This window comes from Pristis pectinata, chromosome 1 (genome assembly GCF_009764475.1).
Source record: "Pristis pectinata isolate sPriPec2 chromosome 1, sPriPec2.1.pri, whole genome shotgun sequence".
NCBI lineage: Eukaryota > Metazoa > Chordata > Chondrichthyes > Rhinopristiformes > Pristidae > Pristis > Pristis pectinata.
Window position 1 is genome coordinate 76,172,909 of NC_067405.1, and position 17,793 is coordinate 76,190,701.

At 36.6% G+C, this 17,793-nt stretch overlaps 1 protein-coding gene across 10 annotated transcripts in view; it reads left to right on the top strand.

Moving 5' to 3' along the window:
• ikzf2 (IKAROS family zinc finger 2) overlaps positions 1-12,375 on the top strand; it is a 158,154-nt gene extending 145,779 nt beyond the window's left edge. For 8 of the 10 annotated variants that reach the window (XM_052025338.1, XM_052025305.1, XM_052025359.1 and 5 more), the window contains 3 exons: positions 5,489-5,623; positions 8,443-8,574; positions 9,850-12,375. In XM_052025338.1, coding sequence (XP_051881298.1) covers positions 5,489-5,623; positions 8,443-8,574; positions 9,850-10,580 — 998 coding nt within the window. In that variant the 3' untranslated portion in view covers positions 10,581-12,375. The remainder of the gene's footprint in view (positions 1-5,488; positions 5,624-8,442; positions 8,575-9,849) is intronic. The other 2 variants (XM_052025368.1, XM_052025313.1) reach the window with 1 other exon arrangement.
• The last annotated feature ends 5,418 nt before the right edge of the window (positions 12,376-17,793 follow it).

Genomic DNA, 17,793 nt, shown 5'->3' on the forward strand with positions numbered 1-17,793 from the left:
CATCCGTGGAGAAAATCTCGCAGTCAATGTTTTGGGTCGGAACCCTTCTTCAGGAGTGAAGAGGTGTCCTGAAGAAGGGTCCTGACTTGAAACGTTGACCGCCTGTTTTTCTCCACAGATGCTGCCTGGCCTGCTGAGTTCCTCCAGCATCATTGTATTTTTCATCTAGATTCCAGCATCTGCAGTCCTTTGTTTCTCTAGATAAGCAAGCTGTTGGGTGTAACCATGTAGTTGAGATGTTCACTGTTGCAAGGGACAAACTGATAGAGCAGTAAGTTTATTCCTGCTTTTTTTTAGCATGTTAACAAAAAAGTCCTCCGAATAAACATGGACACAGTAAATCAGTTTTGATGGCTCACTGATATTGCCTGGAGTTCTGGGAGTTGTATGAATATTCAAGCAACATTTTCTCCTGTCTAAGACTAAAATTTCCCAGAAAACATAAGGATACCAGCTAGTGTACTATTTAGTATAATAATTTAGGAAATTACTGATTGGCTTTTTACATTGATATTTGCTTTCTCTGAGATTTTTGTATACAAATAAGTGGCTGGAGATCTTCGGAGTGCTCCTTTCAATGATTCTTAGTGCTCCTGACTGCAGTAGATTTTTGTTCTCTAGTGTTGCTGTGCACCTTTCTTTGGATGAAGTTTGGTGGCAATGTGCTACCAATTCCTTCATGCCACTGAATAATCATGTCATTGTGGCATCAATGTTCTCAAAATCCGAATTTTCAGTCCTGATTTTGTAGTGTTTGAGGAGTAGTAAAGAAGCTACGTGGTTCATCAAAGCAAGGCTAAATAGTTTTTCTTGAGTCACCCCAAGTCATTTTGGCACAACCCATATTGTCTGAGTTAAAAATCAGTTTTGTTAAAACCTGGAAACTACATGAGTCTTGATGAATGGTCTCGACCCAAAACGTCGACTGTTTATTTCTCTCCATAGACGCTGCCTGACCTCCTGAGCTCCTCCAGCATTTTGTGTGTGTTGCTGTAGATTCCAGCATCTGCAGAATCTCTTGTGTGAACTATATGTTTGTGTACCTTCTCAGAACAGAGTGAAATGTAGCAGTGGTGGGAAAACTGAGTGAAATGAATGGAAAATACATTTATACATTTCACAATACATTTTTGATTCACTATCATGTGATTAGCATAAAATCTTTTCTATGTTTTATTTGATGTCCGTTCAGTAAATTTTTTTCACAACTTTTTAAAAGTAATGGTGGTGAGTTTTGTGTGCTACTCTATGATTTCAGCTGACATCAAGAGTGCTCAAAAACTGTAAAACCCAACCAATTGCTTTGATGGCACAATTAAACAAAAACTTCATTATATATTTCCTGATTGGCTGAAACCATTTGATATTTATTCTTTTAATGTGGAAACATTCATTAATTAATAATGTAGGTTCAATAGGAGAGGCAAAATAGAATTTTTATCTTTAAAAGTGCTGGAAAAGTATAGAATGTTATAATTGATTGTTTTATGTACATACAGACAAGAAGCTGCAGTTACTCAGTGCGTCATGCGAGTTGAGACCCTTCTGTCGATAGTCCATTTCCCTTAACAGATGCTGCTTGACCCGCTGAGTTCCTCCAGCTTCTTGTTTGTTGCTCCAGATTCCAGAATCTGCAGTGTCTTGTGTCTCAACTTTATGGATATACCTCTACAGCAATCCAGACGTGTCTCCAGTGAGACTTGGGCATTGATTCCAGGTTGGAAAAAGAGATACTTGCATTCCCATTGGCAGAAGGCTATAACTAAGATTGTGCAATATTTTCTATATTTAAAGTTCCTGACTTGACTGCAAGGTGCTCCGTGGTGTCCTGTGATTGCAAATGTCACTATGTGAGCCCAAGTCTGCTATTTTAATAGCTGTAGTTCTGCATGGAACTAGTTACCAATGGTGTCCCATGAATTGATGTTGAGGCATACACTCTTGCAGATTAAGGGGCTGGGAGGAGGCAATGCTTTACGAATGATTGGTGAAATCCTCCCTGAGCTGGCACCATTTGTGGCAGGGAAGCACTACATTCAGTACTGCCATAGTAGGTGTCCAATTATGTTAACCAATGTAACAGCAAATGCTGACTGCAACTTTGTATGGAAGTTCCAAAGTCACTCACTGTTATGCAGTTAAGTGTTAGCATTTCCACAAAATCCACTGACAAAGCAAATGACAAAACGAAACAGTTTCAACTGGTAAATCTTGGGTGATTTAAACAATATTTCAGGATCACAGAGTGTAATTTGAGAGGCAATCAACATTCCTTCCTGTGTATTACATAAAGTTGTATACAGATACAGGTTATTGGGTAGGAGCTAACCGCTATTTTATTAATGTTATAATATTTTAATAATATCTATTCTAGAATTATTACTGCAGTTAATGACTTTGTTCCTTACAGTTTGCAATTTAACTGTTAAATTTAAACTGTTTAACATACTCAGTCCATTGTTGATCCTGGTGTTAAAAGAGCTAACCACAAACTATGCAATTACAAGACCCCATGCATTAAGTATTGCTTGTTTATTAACAACTGCAGTAATACAAAGGGGATACATATGCCCCACCTGTTTATGCAGCAGAAACTGGCACTTGGAAAGTGAACTTGCAAGTCATACAGCATCCTAACTTGAGAGTATGTTATTTTTTGTTGTTCTAAATCCTGGAACTCCTTTCCCAACTGAATGGTGGGAGTACCTTCACCAGAAGGACAGAGACATCTCACTACCACCTTCTCACGGACAATTAGAAACATTCATAATTTTTAACACATAGCCCTTCTCTAGCTAAGGAAATATAAAAGCCAATGGCTAAATAAAACTTGCCATAACCATTCAGGGAGTCTGAGACAATCTTCTTTTTCCAGATTAGTGGTTTCTTAAGATTTTATAATTAATTATCACTCCCGAGCAACTTCTACCCTGTTGCTGATGTCATTAGGTCCACCTAACTTCCAGTGATCTCCCAATGAGACTTGGGCGTTGATTCCAGGTTGGAACTCCTTGGTCAATCGCAACCCCTTTCTCCAACCACAAATTATCATTTCCCTGAACCAAAACCCCCGCCTGCATGATCTCCAAAGTAAACCCTTTTGATCTTCCCAACCACCTTTCACTTTAACCACCTTAGCAATCAATGCTGCACTCCTTCTCCCAATCAGTTGTCTCTCTCCATTAGTGACTTGAGATATTTGTAGCTTAATAAAAGAATGAAAATAAATTTTATGCATGGCTTTAAGGTTCTGAAAAGCGTATCCATCAATCCATGAGGACTTAAAACATTTGCATTTTTGATCTGAACCCAATTGGCACAATCAATAATTGTTGAATAATATAGACTTACTAACATAAACTTGTCAAGTTAGCTATCCAACTTCCACTATGTAAGTTTGAGCTTTCATTATAATTTGAGAGATAGTCAATACGTAGTTATGTATTTATACACGTGTAGACAGCATTATATTATAACTTAAAATGTTCCTTGTATAGTAAATCCATTTTATTTTTTATAAATGCTCTTACTGTAAATTTTCTGTATAATCAGGTTTGAATATTTGCTTCTTGACATAGTTCCAATAAACGTAAGGTTAATATATTATGCAGCTCTTTCCTAATGTTCATTAATTTCAGCAGGTTTTTGATGTTAATGTTTATTTTTGTACAATATCCTTTGTTTTGTGAGCAAACATATTCTTTAGAATTTGACATTCATTTGTGGCTTATGATATTCATCATATTTAATTTTGCAAGCACAGTTCAAAGAAGCAAATGGCTTTTAATTTTTACATTCATTTTGGCTCAGAATCTCCTGGGCTGTGCATCTTTTGTAAAGCATTGAGCTGATATTCAAAGTCTGTTAGCTCAGGATGTTACCATTTGCAAATGTTAACTCTTTCATTTCTTACAGAAAATAATAATGAATGTGGGTTTGCTACTTTCAACGTGTTAGACTGGATCATGCACATAAATATAAGAAATCTTACGTTGAATGTGTTTTTTTTCTCTATTTTTAGATGGAACAGGGAGTAAAAATGTTTAGAGGTGTGTCTTATTCTGCACAGTGATATTGATAGATTCTTGTTAACTAAAGATACTAAGATACTAAAGGCAGAGCAATACTGAAAGTTCACTTACATCTATTAATGGAAAAACAAATATACCCAAATTTAAAAGATTTATGTAATAGGAATCAGGGTGGACATTTCTACTATTTAACCCTATGTTGAAAAGATCACCCTAAGGGCTAATGCAGGATGTTACAATAATCATGTTAGATGTTACTCCCTCCCTATTTATAAAGCAGCGATAATACAAATTCTTACTGACAAATGAAAAATAAACCAATACATTATTTAAAATATATTCATGAAAAACAGATGCTTTAAACAATTGTGAGAACTGAAAATCTTTCATACTTCCAATCAAGAAAATCTGGGAGAACCAATCTATATAAAGATGGTAGGAGCATTCAAGAAATTGGATTTACCCCAACACCAATAAATAATCACGAAGATCCCTGATTTCTTTTGTAGGGAAAATGGTTGGAATAATGGAAACTCACAAGGATATTGGTTTAAAAAAACTTTCCAAGCAATAAACAGCGGTTTTAATATACTCAGTTAACATAAGCAAGCTTAATGACAGACAAATATTATGAATATTAAGTTATAAATTACATTCTAATTATAAATCCTTCATAAAATAGCAGTAAAAATTGCAGAATATTTCAAAATAAGGTTTGAAGTTAGTTTATTTGGTGACCATAAATCTGTGTCTCTGCCAAAAGCCATATTCTCATTCTAAGATAAAAATGAGCATTGAGCTTAATAGCTGAGAAAAGAATACAAACTTTTTGCAAGTATCTGAATATTGAATAATTTACAGATGGTGTAAGAAAACTGTTGTCCTTTGTGAAACCAATGAATTTCCTGAGAATCACCTGTAAGTGTTTTTTTCAACAATAGTGTCAATAAATTAGATTGGCTGCTCTTAAAAAAATGAAATGCAATAGATTTGGACTTTGACAGATTCTTTTATTTAATTCTTTTCTCACCCAACTTCTGTATAGTTCCAGGAACAATAAATGTACAATGGATTCATACCGCAAAATAATATTGTGCAATTAATAGGAAATCCCTATGGAACTCCTATTTTTCCTATAATGAGAACGGAAATTTTGGTAGTTTTTCATCATTTGTTCACCATAATGCAACATAATAAAATGAACACAATTAATCAGGAAAATTCCCAGAAATGACATCTAATAATATTTAACCCTGGTGACTCCCATTGCACATGCTTATGTCGTAGTTTCAAAAATGATTGAGTCAATACAACTTCTTTGATACATTATTGCTGATAAATAAAAAATGTTGCCTATGAATCCCTTCTTATGGTATGCAATTTCCCTTTAAGTGCCTTTGCTGTTTATTGAAATTGATCGATACAATGATATAACTTGAATATAATTCCTTCCACAGTAGGCAAACCTCACAAGTGCAACTTTTGTGGTAGAAGCTACAAACAGCGCAGTTCGCTGGAGGAGCATAAAGAACGCTGCCACAATTACCTGCAGAACACCAGCATGGAGGCTGCACAGCCCATGAATCACCAGGGTGGGTGGCGTGACGTGAAGGAGTTCCAGTTTGTTGTAACTCCTCAGTGATTTTACCTTGAAGCTCTATCTTTTTCTATCTTGATAGTGTGTACAGTTTAGATATTACTGACTGTGCTTTCTGTAATAACCAGAATAGTCAACCAACGTAATTAGTTTTTTTTATCAGAACTACTCCAATTAAAAGGAAATAGTAAAACAGAGGTACCCTGACGTGGGCATAGAATTACTTCACATACTATATTTTCCTACTACATGTAGTTTTATGATTGAATATTAATACAAGGAAGTGACTATTATCATTTCAGATTTTCTTGGTAGTGCTTACTGACGAACCATTTCCATTCTAACAATAATGTTTATTCAGACTTTTTCCAAAAGAAATACCAATTCCAGTAACTGGTTATTGTTTGTTACTGTACACCTTCTTCTAAATTTGAGATAAATTTAGAGGAAAAGGCCTAAATGTGTTTTTATTTAAATTATTATGCTAATATCTTTTATCCAGCTGACAAAAATATATGTTTGCAGAAATAAGCTGAATGTTTCTTTTTCCATTGTGCCAGATGTACAAATAGAAAACCTGAAATAGCATATCAATTAAAAATATTATTCCACCACATAGTTTAATAAAACATTTAAAATTAGCAGTCTACAGATTCTCTTCAAATTACTGATTCACTAAATTATAATAAGGATTTTGTATTTTTTGTGACCAAATTTGGTAATATTTTATAGGCCACAAATTCCAGGATAGGATTAGACATGGACAAATTATTTTTATTGTTTTCCTAATACTAAAAAAATTAAACTTCTTTAGAAAAAATTAAAAACAATTCTGGCCTCTCATTCAAAATAGTTAAAATATTGTGAAATTTTTCACAGTCTATGTGGTTTGCATTTCAAATTTTTTAACATAGTAAATTAGCTATGTCATCAAAGGGAAAGGAATAGAAGGTCATACTGGTACCATAAGATGAAGGGCATTGAAAAGAGGATAATGTGGAGTATAAACAGTTCTATACTGTAACATTTATATAATTCTGTATAAAATTATTAGATTAGAGCTGGAAAAAAAGTTATGGTTTTCTTCATTTTTAGAGAGTTCTTTAAAGACGGTTTAAGATGCATTTTCCATTATGAAACACTCAATTGATGAGTTACACTTTTAGCAATTTTGAATGCCAATCTGAGCACCTATGATTGCTCCAGTTATCTCGCTTAGCAATGTTCACATTACATTCAGTACCAAAGTCTCCCCCTCTCTCACCCATCCTACCCAAGAAAAATGGTAATTGGTGCACCAATTCATCTTTACACAGTTTACATCATAAACCAAAGTTTTTCCAATATATTTGCCTCCTCCCCCCATTCAATAAGTATACTTTTATTTTTTTTCTATTTCTCTGTGACATTCCAATACTTGGGGGAGAAAAATCCTCTTGTAATACCTCCTAAGAAAAAGTGAGTTTCTAGGGGGTATGACAGTGGTCCAGGTGACACCTTCAGATTATTCTATCCCTCCTTGTTGGGTGACATTAAGCACTTTTCTCACTGATTTGGCCACTCTTTCTGATGTATAACTAACAAAAGTTACGCAGTCTTTTGTTGGAAATATTTTTCATTACTCTTGTCAACAATAAAATAAAATTGAATGCAATAATTGAAAAAGCAGAGGGGTTGTTGGCAGTTCAAAGCTTGGTTAGATTGCCCAGGCTTGCCAACCGTTACAAAACATTTCAACTAGACATGGGGGATACACATTTACGGAACAGGTCCGCTGCTCCTGATTCATCTTTAATTAGACTTGTAACCACCTAAATCACAATGCAATATTTACATTTGAAGCAATGATATAAAACCCAGTTCCATTTGCCCACTATTTAGACTTCAAAGCTAATGTGTAGGAAAATGAAACAAAAACATAATATGGCATGAGAATACAGTTCAGTGGAACATAAAATGTGTAAAAGTCATCTCTTCCAAATCTTTCAAATCAGTGAAGCATCTGCAACCTTTAATTTATAAGTTTCCTACAATATTTTTAAAGCAACAAGTAAAACACTTCTGCAACTGATAGTACACTCTTTGGTTTTCTAACTTGGACACAAAATGAAAAAAATCCAAATCTGTAAATATAGTAAATGTATTTCTTCAGTTCCTTATTATTAAAACACGTTCATTTACTACACAGCACTGACCAAATATTTTTGTTCGAATAAAATTTTGCATAATTAAATTTAGCAGTATCAGTATGGTAATTGTTTAGGACCAACAATAATATTTACTAGTTTAGATCTGGAAGATTTTTCTACCAGGGATAAAAATGAAAATATATTTGTCTAAGGAATATAATGAAGCAAAAATTGATTTTAAAAAAGTTTCTTAATTTGTCAGCAGTAGTTGATTTATATCCATTGTTAGATAAAATGTTAAAACCACAAGAATTTTGGCTGTGTCTGACTGTATATTAAATTTTAGTCAAAAATCTTTTCCACTGTTTTTCCCAATTCTGGTATGTTCTAATTTTACATGATATAAGGTCAAAGGTTGTCATTTAGTGTTACCCTAAATATTAAGATCTCAATGTCTGATGACCTTCAATATTCCAGCAGAAATCACTATTTATACTCTTAGTATTGTTCTAAGAGTATTGAAAAGCACGTGCACTGGAAGATTGCTTTTGTAAAAGTTCTAATAAACTAATCCCATTGTTTTTAAAATATTTAAACAGGAAATATTAGGCTGCTATATTTGAGAATGAAAAATCTCACAGAATGATGTGTTCTCTTTTTGAATATTCTGTGCTCCTTCACTCAGTAGATGATTACAAAGAGCAAGATCCAGTGGCAGACCACATTCCTCTGATGCAGTTTGAGAGACCGGCAGTCATAGAGAGGCTGGCAAGCAATGTGGGAAAACGCAAAAGCTCCACACCTCAAAAGTTTGTTGGTGAGGTTTGCTATTTTTCTTGTTATTAGGTATTGTTGTTAATGCTGCCTTTTCAAAAATAACCATATTCCAAAAGAAAGGCATATGAAAGGGAATTTGAGGAAGGAATAAACAATATATCTGTTTTCCTGTGAATTGCTTTTTTTTTGGACAGTATTGTCTGTTGAATGCATGAATTTAAACAAATATTAGTACTTTATCACTGTAATCAACACTCATCACTATTATAAAGAAATAGTTGATTCACAACCATTTTACTGCTAGGTAATGTGGGATTTGGGGCACAGTTATGTTGTTTAGCTGTTGAAATGGAGCTGTGCTTAATTTGGCTCCTTCCCAAAAGACCACTTTTCAGGTACTAGCTATCAAGAGCTGGGTTAACTGAACATTCCTTGAGGTTAATTAGGGGCTTGATATTGAAGAAAACTTGGTAGATTCTCCTAGATTCTCCTATTATGTGGCCATTTTATACATTCCACAGATTATTGTAGATTCAAAGTAGCTAAATAAAAGAAACAGGTAGTATGCCAGTTAGTAATCCGGAAATGTTAATGTCTAATATGTTATTGTTAAACCAACAGTTTAGCATTTTTTTTATTGTCCCAGTGATTGCACTCTTGCCTCTGAATTGCAAAGTGGTGGATATGTGCCCAATAGAGAGGGGACTACATTATGTAGGCTTGCTTCACAAGTATTGCACTGAAATATACTGAATTGTGAAAGTTGCTTTCTTTCAGTTGAGAGGTTAAACTGAGGCCCTTCAGATTATTCATTTGAACATAAAAAAATCCCTAGGATAGTTTGAGAAAGAGCAGAAAGTTTTTGTTTCTCTGTCCAATGCTCAACTCCTTAGCAGCACTATAGTTTCATTGGTAACTTACTGCATTTGCTGTTTTTATAGCCTTGCTCAAGATAAAAGTTCCAATGGACATTGCACTCCCCCTCCTTTCACTCCTCCTCAGACTCGTTTGTGGATAGGTTGGTTGGACCCAGACTGGCAAGTTGTTTTGTCAGTTTTGGTTGGTGAAGTTAAGATTGTACAAATTGTACCTGGTTTTGGATTTGGCTATTGAATTTAGGCCTCCATCTAGATGATCCATGTTAGCCACATTTGAAATATCAGTAGGGTAGCTTGTGATTTAAAATTTTGGAAGTGGTGTTGAATATTTATCTTTTTAATTATGATTCTACTCTGACTTGTACAGTAATAATTATTTCTGAGTATCATATTTATATTGTGTGTAAAGGATACTTACCTGCAATGTTTTCTTCTAGGTGAAAAGTTCATGCGTTTGAATTATCCAGACATCAATTTTAATATGAGCTTGAACTATGAGAAAGAGGCAGAGTTCATGCATTCACACATGATGGATCAAGCTATCAATAATGCAATTACATACCTTGGGGCTGAGTCCCTCAGACCTCTAATGCAGCATCAACCCAGCTCAATGGCAGAAGCGGTTCCAGTTATGAATTCAGTCTATTCTCAGGTATACCATCCAACAAGGCTTGAAAGGCCAAGCAGCAGGGAAATAGCAGAAAGCCACGAAAATATAGTGGATGGCCCAATCTCTCTTATTAGAGCAAAAAATCCAACAACGGAAAGAGGAATGTCTCCTAGTAACAGTTGTCTAGATTCTACTGATACAGAAAGCAGCCATGATGATCGAAGTGCTCAACAATACCCCGGAGTCCCAGCCTTAACTCCTCTGAGCAAACAAAGTCCAGCCTACACAAAAGAGGAAACGAAGGCTCTGGAAGCCACAAAAGTTTTGTCTCATACTTCTAAAGAGATATACAGGGTTTTCAGTGAAGAGGGTGAGCAGATTAGGGCTTTCAAGTGTGAGCACTGTCGTGTGCTGTTTCTAGACCATGTCATGTATACCATTCACATGGGCTGCCATGGTTTCAGAGACCCATTTGAGTGCAACATCTGTGGCTACAGAAGCCAGGATCGCTACGAATTCTCATCGCACATTGTTCGTGGAGAACACACATTCCACTAGGCCTTGAGCTGTAGGACAGTGATGAAGAACTGATTTATGAAGTCCCACATTGACATAACAGAAAGGCAGAAGTGGCGTGGTGACAGACGATTTGCCTTTTTTTTTACTATCCATGGACCAAGGATATACTGTAGTGAGTATATTCCACTCATTTACAGTAATATGGTTTTTCATTTATATATGACATTGTGGGAATTAAAATTAGCCCTTAGTTTATGAAAAATGAGTTGTCAGTCATGTCATCTTCAAAACGTTGTATCATTCATCTCGGTCTTTGCGTAGGTGCAACTGTGGCAAACTAGTGATTGACTCATCTATAGAATTTCAGTGATGAAATAAAAAATGATGGAGGGTCAAGGGTGAACTATGTCTTCAACAGTACTGCACTTCCTTAATTGCTAAATGGAGTAAGGATAGAAGATTAATACTTTCTCGCCTTCCAGAATTAATATTGTTGGCCATTTCAAAAACTCAAATCAATGAAGGGCAACAGAAGAGAAGCAAGCTCTTGTGATTTTTTTCATATGTCTTGCAATGATGACCAACTTAATTGAAAAGGAACAACATAAATTTGGATAGAAAAAGAATTGTAGCATAAAGTATATTTATTCACCGGCTCAATGTTAATCCTGTGATATTCCTCCCTATTTTTGATGATTACCATCTTAAATGTATCTGCATTGTACAAGCAAGAGATGAATGATATAGTGCTAGTCAGATGTCAAGTCTGACAACCTGTTTTGTGGCACTTGCTCCTTGAATAAAGATTACCTCTCACAGTTAGACTGCTTGTTGAAGGGGGAACAAAATTAGGACCCAAACTATGCACTTACTGGAAATTTTCATAAAGTACTGAAGACTGTTGTTAATTTCTGAACATATAGCAACAAGGGAAGGATGTATTAAAACTCTGAAACTGTGATCATATAACTGATTGTGAAGCACTGTCAGTTCTTAACCAGACTCACTTCCTGTTTCATGTAGCATTTTCTAATCTGGGACAAGTGTCCCTGTCCTAAATCCTCGGGCTTTTTTGTTGCTGAAGCATTAGGTATAAGCTGTTTACATATTTTTGTACTAAAGTGTAGTTTTATACATGAAAATGCTTGAAAAATAAAAGGTACATTAGCTTTGTAGTGCATTTGCTACTGGAATCGGATAACTGGAACCTCCTCCTTGGTTTGTTTAATGGTGGCAACATATGCTGGGTTTTTTAAACGTAAAACTCTGGATGTACATTTTCCTTATAACATACCTTTGTAAGAAGACTGAAACTGTAAACTTTTATGCAATTATTTAGGAAGTTTCAGCATCAACAATAATAGTATGTTTTAAATCTTTTAAAATGTTTTAATTAAAAATTTAAAATAAAACTATTCTGATGTCAAGCACTGGCAGGAGCTGTTTGTAGCCCAAGTTTAATTCTAAAGATTTTCCCTCTCAATTTCTTGTCACTCAGTGGTGTAAGGATCACAAGAGTCCACAACAGACTCTCCAAACTTGAACCGGTTATACTATACAAATGAATGCAGTTTGCAAGTGCAATACTTTTTTTTTCTTGAACTGTATAATGTATTTTCTCAGTTTAGGAAATAGTTTATGTAAAATGTTTTTGAAATCCATTAACTGATTCTTAAGACTGTATTGAAAACCCCTGTTACTGTGACCTAAATAACATGGCTTGTTTAAAAAAAACAAAAGAACTTGCAGAATCGTTGTTAATATTTTTTTAGGGAAAACTACTGTAAGGTTTGTACTGTCTGAGTGCGCAAATACTGAAATAAATTTAGGGAACCTCAGGAATGAATTCTGTGTGGCGTTTCACTCTCAGTCCCATTATTTCATTGGAAAGATTAATTTTAATGAGCTTTTTACATATACATGAAATTAACAATTCTTTTATTTGTTACCCCTAAAAAATATCACACGAGGACAAGAATAAAAAGTGTATTCTTCTTCTGCAATGCCAAATTTATTTTAAAATAATTTGCTTTCAATTAAATTGAAATACAACAAAGTAAAGCATATCTGGAACTCTATATCTTGCAAAGTTCTTGAGACTAGGAATCAATTGAAAATGTTAAGGCTAAAATATAAGGATAGCTACAGTTACAAAACAAAGGAAGTTGGAAGGAACCATGTTAGCCTTGATCTTAGTTGATTGTCAAAACTAGTTTGAGGGCTAAATGCCCTTCTATCCTGATGTTATTATTTTTAATAGCAGTTTATAAACTGTATTTGGATAGTTTGGAAACCTGTATTTCTTCTTCATATTTATTTGAGTAATAGTAAGTTTGCAAAACAAACTAAATCTTTGAATCTAAGATGTGTATAGAGTATAACCTATAAAATATAAGTTAAAGTCAAAAGTCAAAGTGGAGTTTATTGTCATATGCACAAGTACATGTATGCACTGGTGCAATGAAAAACTTACTTGCATCACAGGTGCATAGCATCATATAAGCAGGATTCACAAAAAACATAAACATAAATTATACACAGTTTTTACAAGAAAGAACACAATTAGAACAAAAGAAATTCTTTTTAGTGCAAAGTGATCAAAGTGGTCATAGTGTTACTAAACTGTAGTGATTAGGGTTTTGCCGGATGGTTCAGCAACCGAATGGTTGAAGGGAAGTAGCTGTTCTTGAACCTAGTGGTGTGGGACTTCAGGCTTCTGTACATCCTGCCCTATGGTAGCTGCAAAAAGATGGCATGGCCCGGATGGTGGGGATCTTTGATGTTTGATGTTGCCTTCTTGAGGCCGTACCTCCTGTAGATACTACTCGGAAAGTGCCAGTGATGTATTAGGCAGAGTCCACTACTCTGCAGCTTGTTGCATTCCTGTGCATTCAATTGCCATACCAGACCATGATGCAACCAGTCAGAGTACTTTCAACAGTACATCTGTAGAAGTTTGTTAGAGTGTTCGGTGACATGCTGAACCTCCTTAACCTCCTAAGAAAGTAAAGACACTGGTGCACTTTCCTTATGATTGCATCTATGTGCTGGGCCCAGGATATGTTAACAACCAGTAATTTAAAGCTGCTGACTCTCTCCACAGCTGATTCCCCCAACGTAGATGGGTGCATGTTCGCCCTCCTTCCCCTTCCTGGTCAACAATCAGCTCTTTAGTTTTGCTGACGTTGAGCAAGAGGTTGTTATTACAGTACCACTCAACCAGCTGTTCTATCTCACTCCAGTAAGGTGAGTTCCATTTGTTGATTTGCTTCTCTTCTCTCCTGGAGTTTGATTCCATGCCAGTGCACAAATTACTAGAAGCAATCAGATCTGGTTATAACATTATGTACAAATGAGGAGCTATTAGGGCATCAGTGCACCAACTTGGTGTACTTGCAAGTTGGTTTTGTACTTGGGAATGCACCAGTCACAAATACAATTGAACCCCAGAGCTCACTATTATTGCAGTCATTTTGGTCACTCGGTCCAAACTCTCAGCTTATTCAAGCACTGAAATTATCATTGTTTGCCTCTGAGAACTAGGGGAAAGTCAGCAGCCTGAAATAGGAAGTTGCTACTGGTACACAAGATCTGACAAAGGCACAAACTTTAAAGTATGTGTAGTCATCTCATTTCTGTTATGCTATTCCATGGACTCCCCTCGCATTGTAAAGGAAGCAAATATCTCACAGGAGCTGCCACATTTTTAGAGAAAGAAGCACCTCAGTGTAAATGGGATATGAGACTCTTAAAATGTAACTCACAACGTTTCAATGCATTAGTAAAAAGGAGCTTTAGACGGTGCATTCCATGACGATATGACACGCTCTGGTGCTTTAAAGTACTTTTAAGGCATGGGCACTGATATAATAGGCAGGTAATTTGGGTCCGTAGTGTGTTTCCATGAACAGCAGTTAGATAATGACCTGATAATCTGTTTTAATATGTTAGTTCAGGAATAACTTTGACCAGGATACCAAGAGGAGCACTTCTCTGCTCTTTGAATTATGTCATGGGATGTTTTATTTCCAATGAGAGCAATGACAGCGCCTCAGTCTTATCTGAAAATTGCAGCCTCCAGTAGTGATTTTACCTGGGAATGTATAATAGTTTGGCTATTTACTGGAGTGGGGAGAAGGGGGGGTGGGGGAATTTTGTTAGCAGAGTTCATGAGAGCTTTGAATGTGGAATACAGATGTGGAGGACTCCAACTATGAAGTTGTAAATGCAGAATGCAACTATTTTAGCTCTGATGGTTTTTCAACCTTGGAGTTTCTTGCTTGACAGACAAAACTTCCAGTAGTGTGAGATGAAGCCTAGAGTATGCACAAGACCAGTTATGGAGAGATAAGAGACTGCAGATGCTGGAATCTGGAACAAAAAACAAACTGCTGGAGGAAATTAGTGAGTCAGGCAGCATCTCTGGAGGCAAAGGACTGGTCAAGATTTCAGCTCAAGACTCTGCATCAGGACTCATGACCAGTTATGTTCAATTCTTGGTAGGGTGGGAGGTAATTAGATTCTGAACTTTAAGGGTAGGGCTCTGATCTAGTAAACCTCCGTGTGAAGTTCACTGCTCCTGGTACTCCAGCAGAGCCTTTGGCCAACTGTGGAAAAGGGTGTTCACAGACCAAGGGCACAAACCTTGCACCAAGTTCCTGGTCTGCTGAACAGCAGTGAGCCCTGGCTCTATATCCTTCAGAGACTCGGACAGCCTTTGACAATTGGAGTGTGATACAGTGTTGCAGCTAGTAGAGCTGCTGTCTTGCATCTCCAGTGAACCAGGTTCAATCCTGACCTCTAGTCCTCTCTGTGTGGAGTTGGCACACGCTCCCTATGACCATTTGGGTTTCTTTCAGGTGCTCCAGTTTCCTTCCACATCCTAGGGATGTGCAGGTTGGTAGGTTAATCAGCCTAGACAATCCAACTGCTAATTTATAACCAGTAAAGCAAATTTAATCCATTGCTTCCAGCCTCAATTAAGCACAAGCCCAACACCTCAGAATAGTACAGCAGCCCAGAAAACTCAAAATGTTGGAGCTATCTTCTCAGGCTGCCGACGTTTCCTAATTTAACCTTCGTGCATTGTCAAACCAACTCTGCTCACCACATCATTCCCTTTGGAGCAAAGGAGTTTGAGGGGAAATTTAATGGAGTTGTACAAGATCTTGAAACTGCTCTCATTAGCTTGATGGTTGAAGGACAAAAGGACATAGATTAAAAAGTGATGGACAAAGTGCATGGAGGGATGTGAGATAAAACTTTTTATATAGTGAGTGTGATCTGCAATCCACTGCCTCTAGGTGTGGGAGAAAACTAGTCAATCAGGAATTTCAAAAGGGAGTTGGATGGGCATTTGAGTGAAAATAACGCAGCATTATGGGGAGTGAGCAGGGAACAGTTCTGGTAGGACTGATCTATAAAGAACAGGTATGATAGTCTTCAGTGCTGTAACAACTCAATGATTCAAAATCAACAGGGTCCAGTACTCTAAAATTCCCCTTTTCTCGGGAGAGGAATTTAATCTTCCAATTCAAAGGTAAGAATGTCACCGCTGATACAAGATTAATGGATATGATATCTCGAGAACCAGTTTGTGTTTGAGTGTAGGAACATTGTGCATCTTTTTTGCATTCTGGTAATTTGCAGTTGATGGAATCGTACATCTATTGTCACAGATGCTTTAAACAAAACACATTTTGTCATGTAAGTGTCCCTTTAAGATAGACTTCCTGTGAAAATGCTTGCTTAATTCCTCTCATAAAAACATGCAGTGGCATGCAAAAGTTTGGGCACCCCTGGTCAAAATTTCTGTTACTGTGAATAGCTAAGCAAGTAAAAGATGACCTGATTTCCAAAAGGCATAAAGTTAAAGATGACACCTTTCTTTAATATTTTAAGCAAGATTACTTTTTTATTTCCATCTTTTACAGTTTCAAAATAACAAAAAAAGAAAAGGGCCTGAAGCAAAAGTTTGGGCACCTTGCACGGTCGGTACTTAGTAACACCCCCTTTGGCAAGTATCACAGCTTGTAAATGCTTTCTGTAGCCAGCTAAGAGTCTTTCAATTCTTGTTTGGGGGATTTTCACCCATTCTTCCTTGCAAAAGGCTTCTAGTTCTGTGAGATTCTTGGGCTGTCTCGCATGCACTGCTCTTCTGAGGTCTATCCTCAGATTTTCAATGATGTTTAGGTCAGGCGACTGTGAGGACCATGGCAAAATCTTCAGCTTGTGCCTCTTGAGGTAGTCCATGATGGATTTTGAGGTGTGTTTAGGATTGTTATCCTGTTGTAGAAGTCATACTCTTTTCATCTTCAGCTTTTTTACAGATGGTGTGATGTTTGCTTCCAGAATTTGCTGGTACTTAATTGATCGATCCACCCCCGTGCTTAACAGTTGGAGAGGTGTTCTTTTCATGATATTCTGCACCCTTTTTTCACCAAACTTTCCTGCATCCTCACCACAAAATTCAGCATCAGAAGTTTGCAAAGGAACATCTAAACAAGCCTGATGCATTTTGGAAACAAGTCCTGTGGACCGATGAAGTTAAAATGGAACTTTTTGGCTGCAATGAGCAAAGGTATGTTTGGAGAAAAAAGGGTGCAGACTTTCATGAAAAGAACACCTCTCCAACTGTTAAGTGCAGGGGTGGATCGATCATGCTTTGGGCTTGTGTTGCAGCCAGTGGCACGGGGAACATTTCACTGGTAGAGGGAAGAATGAATTCAATTAAAAACCAGCAAATTCTGGAATCAAACATCACACCATCTGTAAAAAAGCTGAAGATGAAAAGAGCATGGCTTCTGCAACAGGATAACTATCCTAAACACACCACAAAATCCACAATGGACTACCTCAAGAGGCACAAGCTGAAGGTTTTGCCATGGCCTTCACAGTCCCCCGACCTAAACATCATCGAAAATCTGTGGATAGACCTCAAGAGAGCAGTGCATGCAAGACGGCCCAAGAATCTCACAGAACTAGAAGCCTTTTACAAGGAAGAATGGGCGAAAATCCTTCAAACAAGAATTGAAAGACTCTTAGCTGTTTACAAGCTGTGATACTTGCCAAAGGGGGTGTTACTAAGTACTGACCATGCAGGGTGCCCAAACTTTTGCTTCGGGCCCTTCTCATTTCTTGTTATTTTGAAACTGTAAAAGATGGGAATAAAAAAGTAATCTTGCTTAAAATATTAAAGAAATGTGTCATCTTTAACTTTATGCTTTTTGGAAATCAGGTCATCTCTTACTCA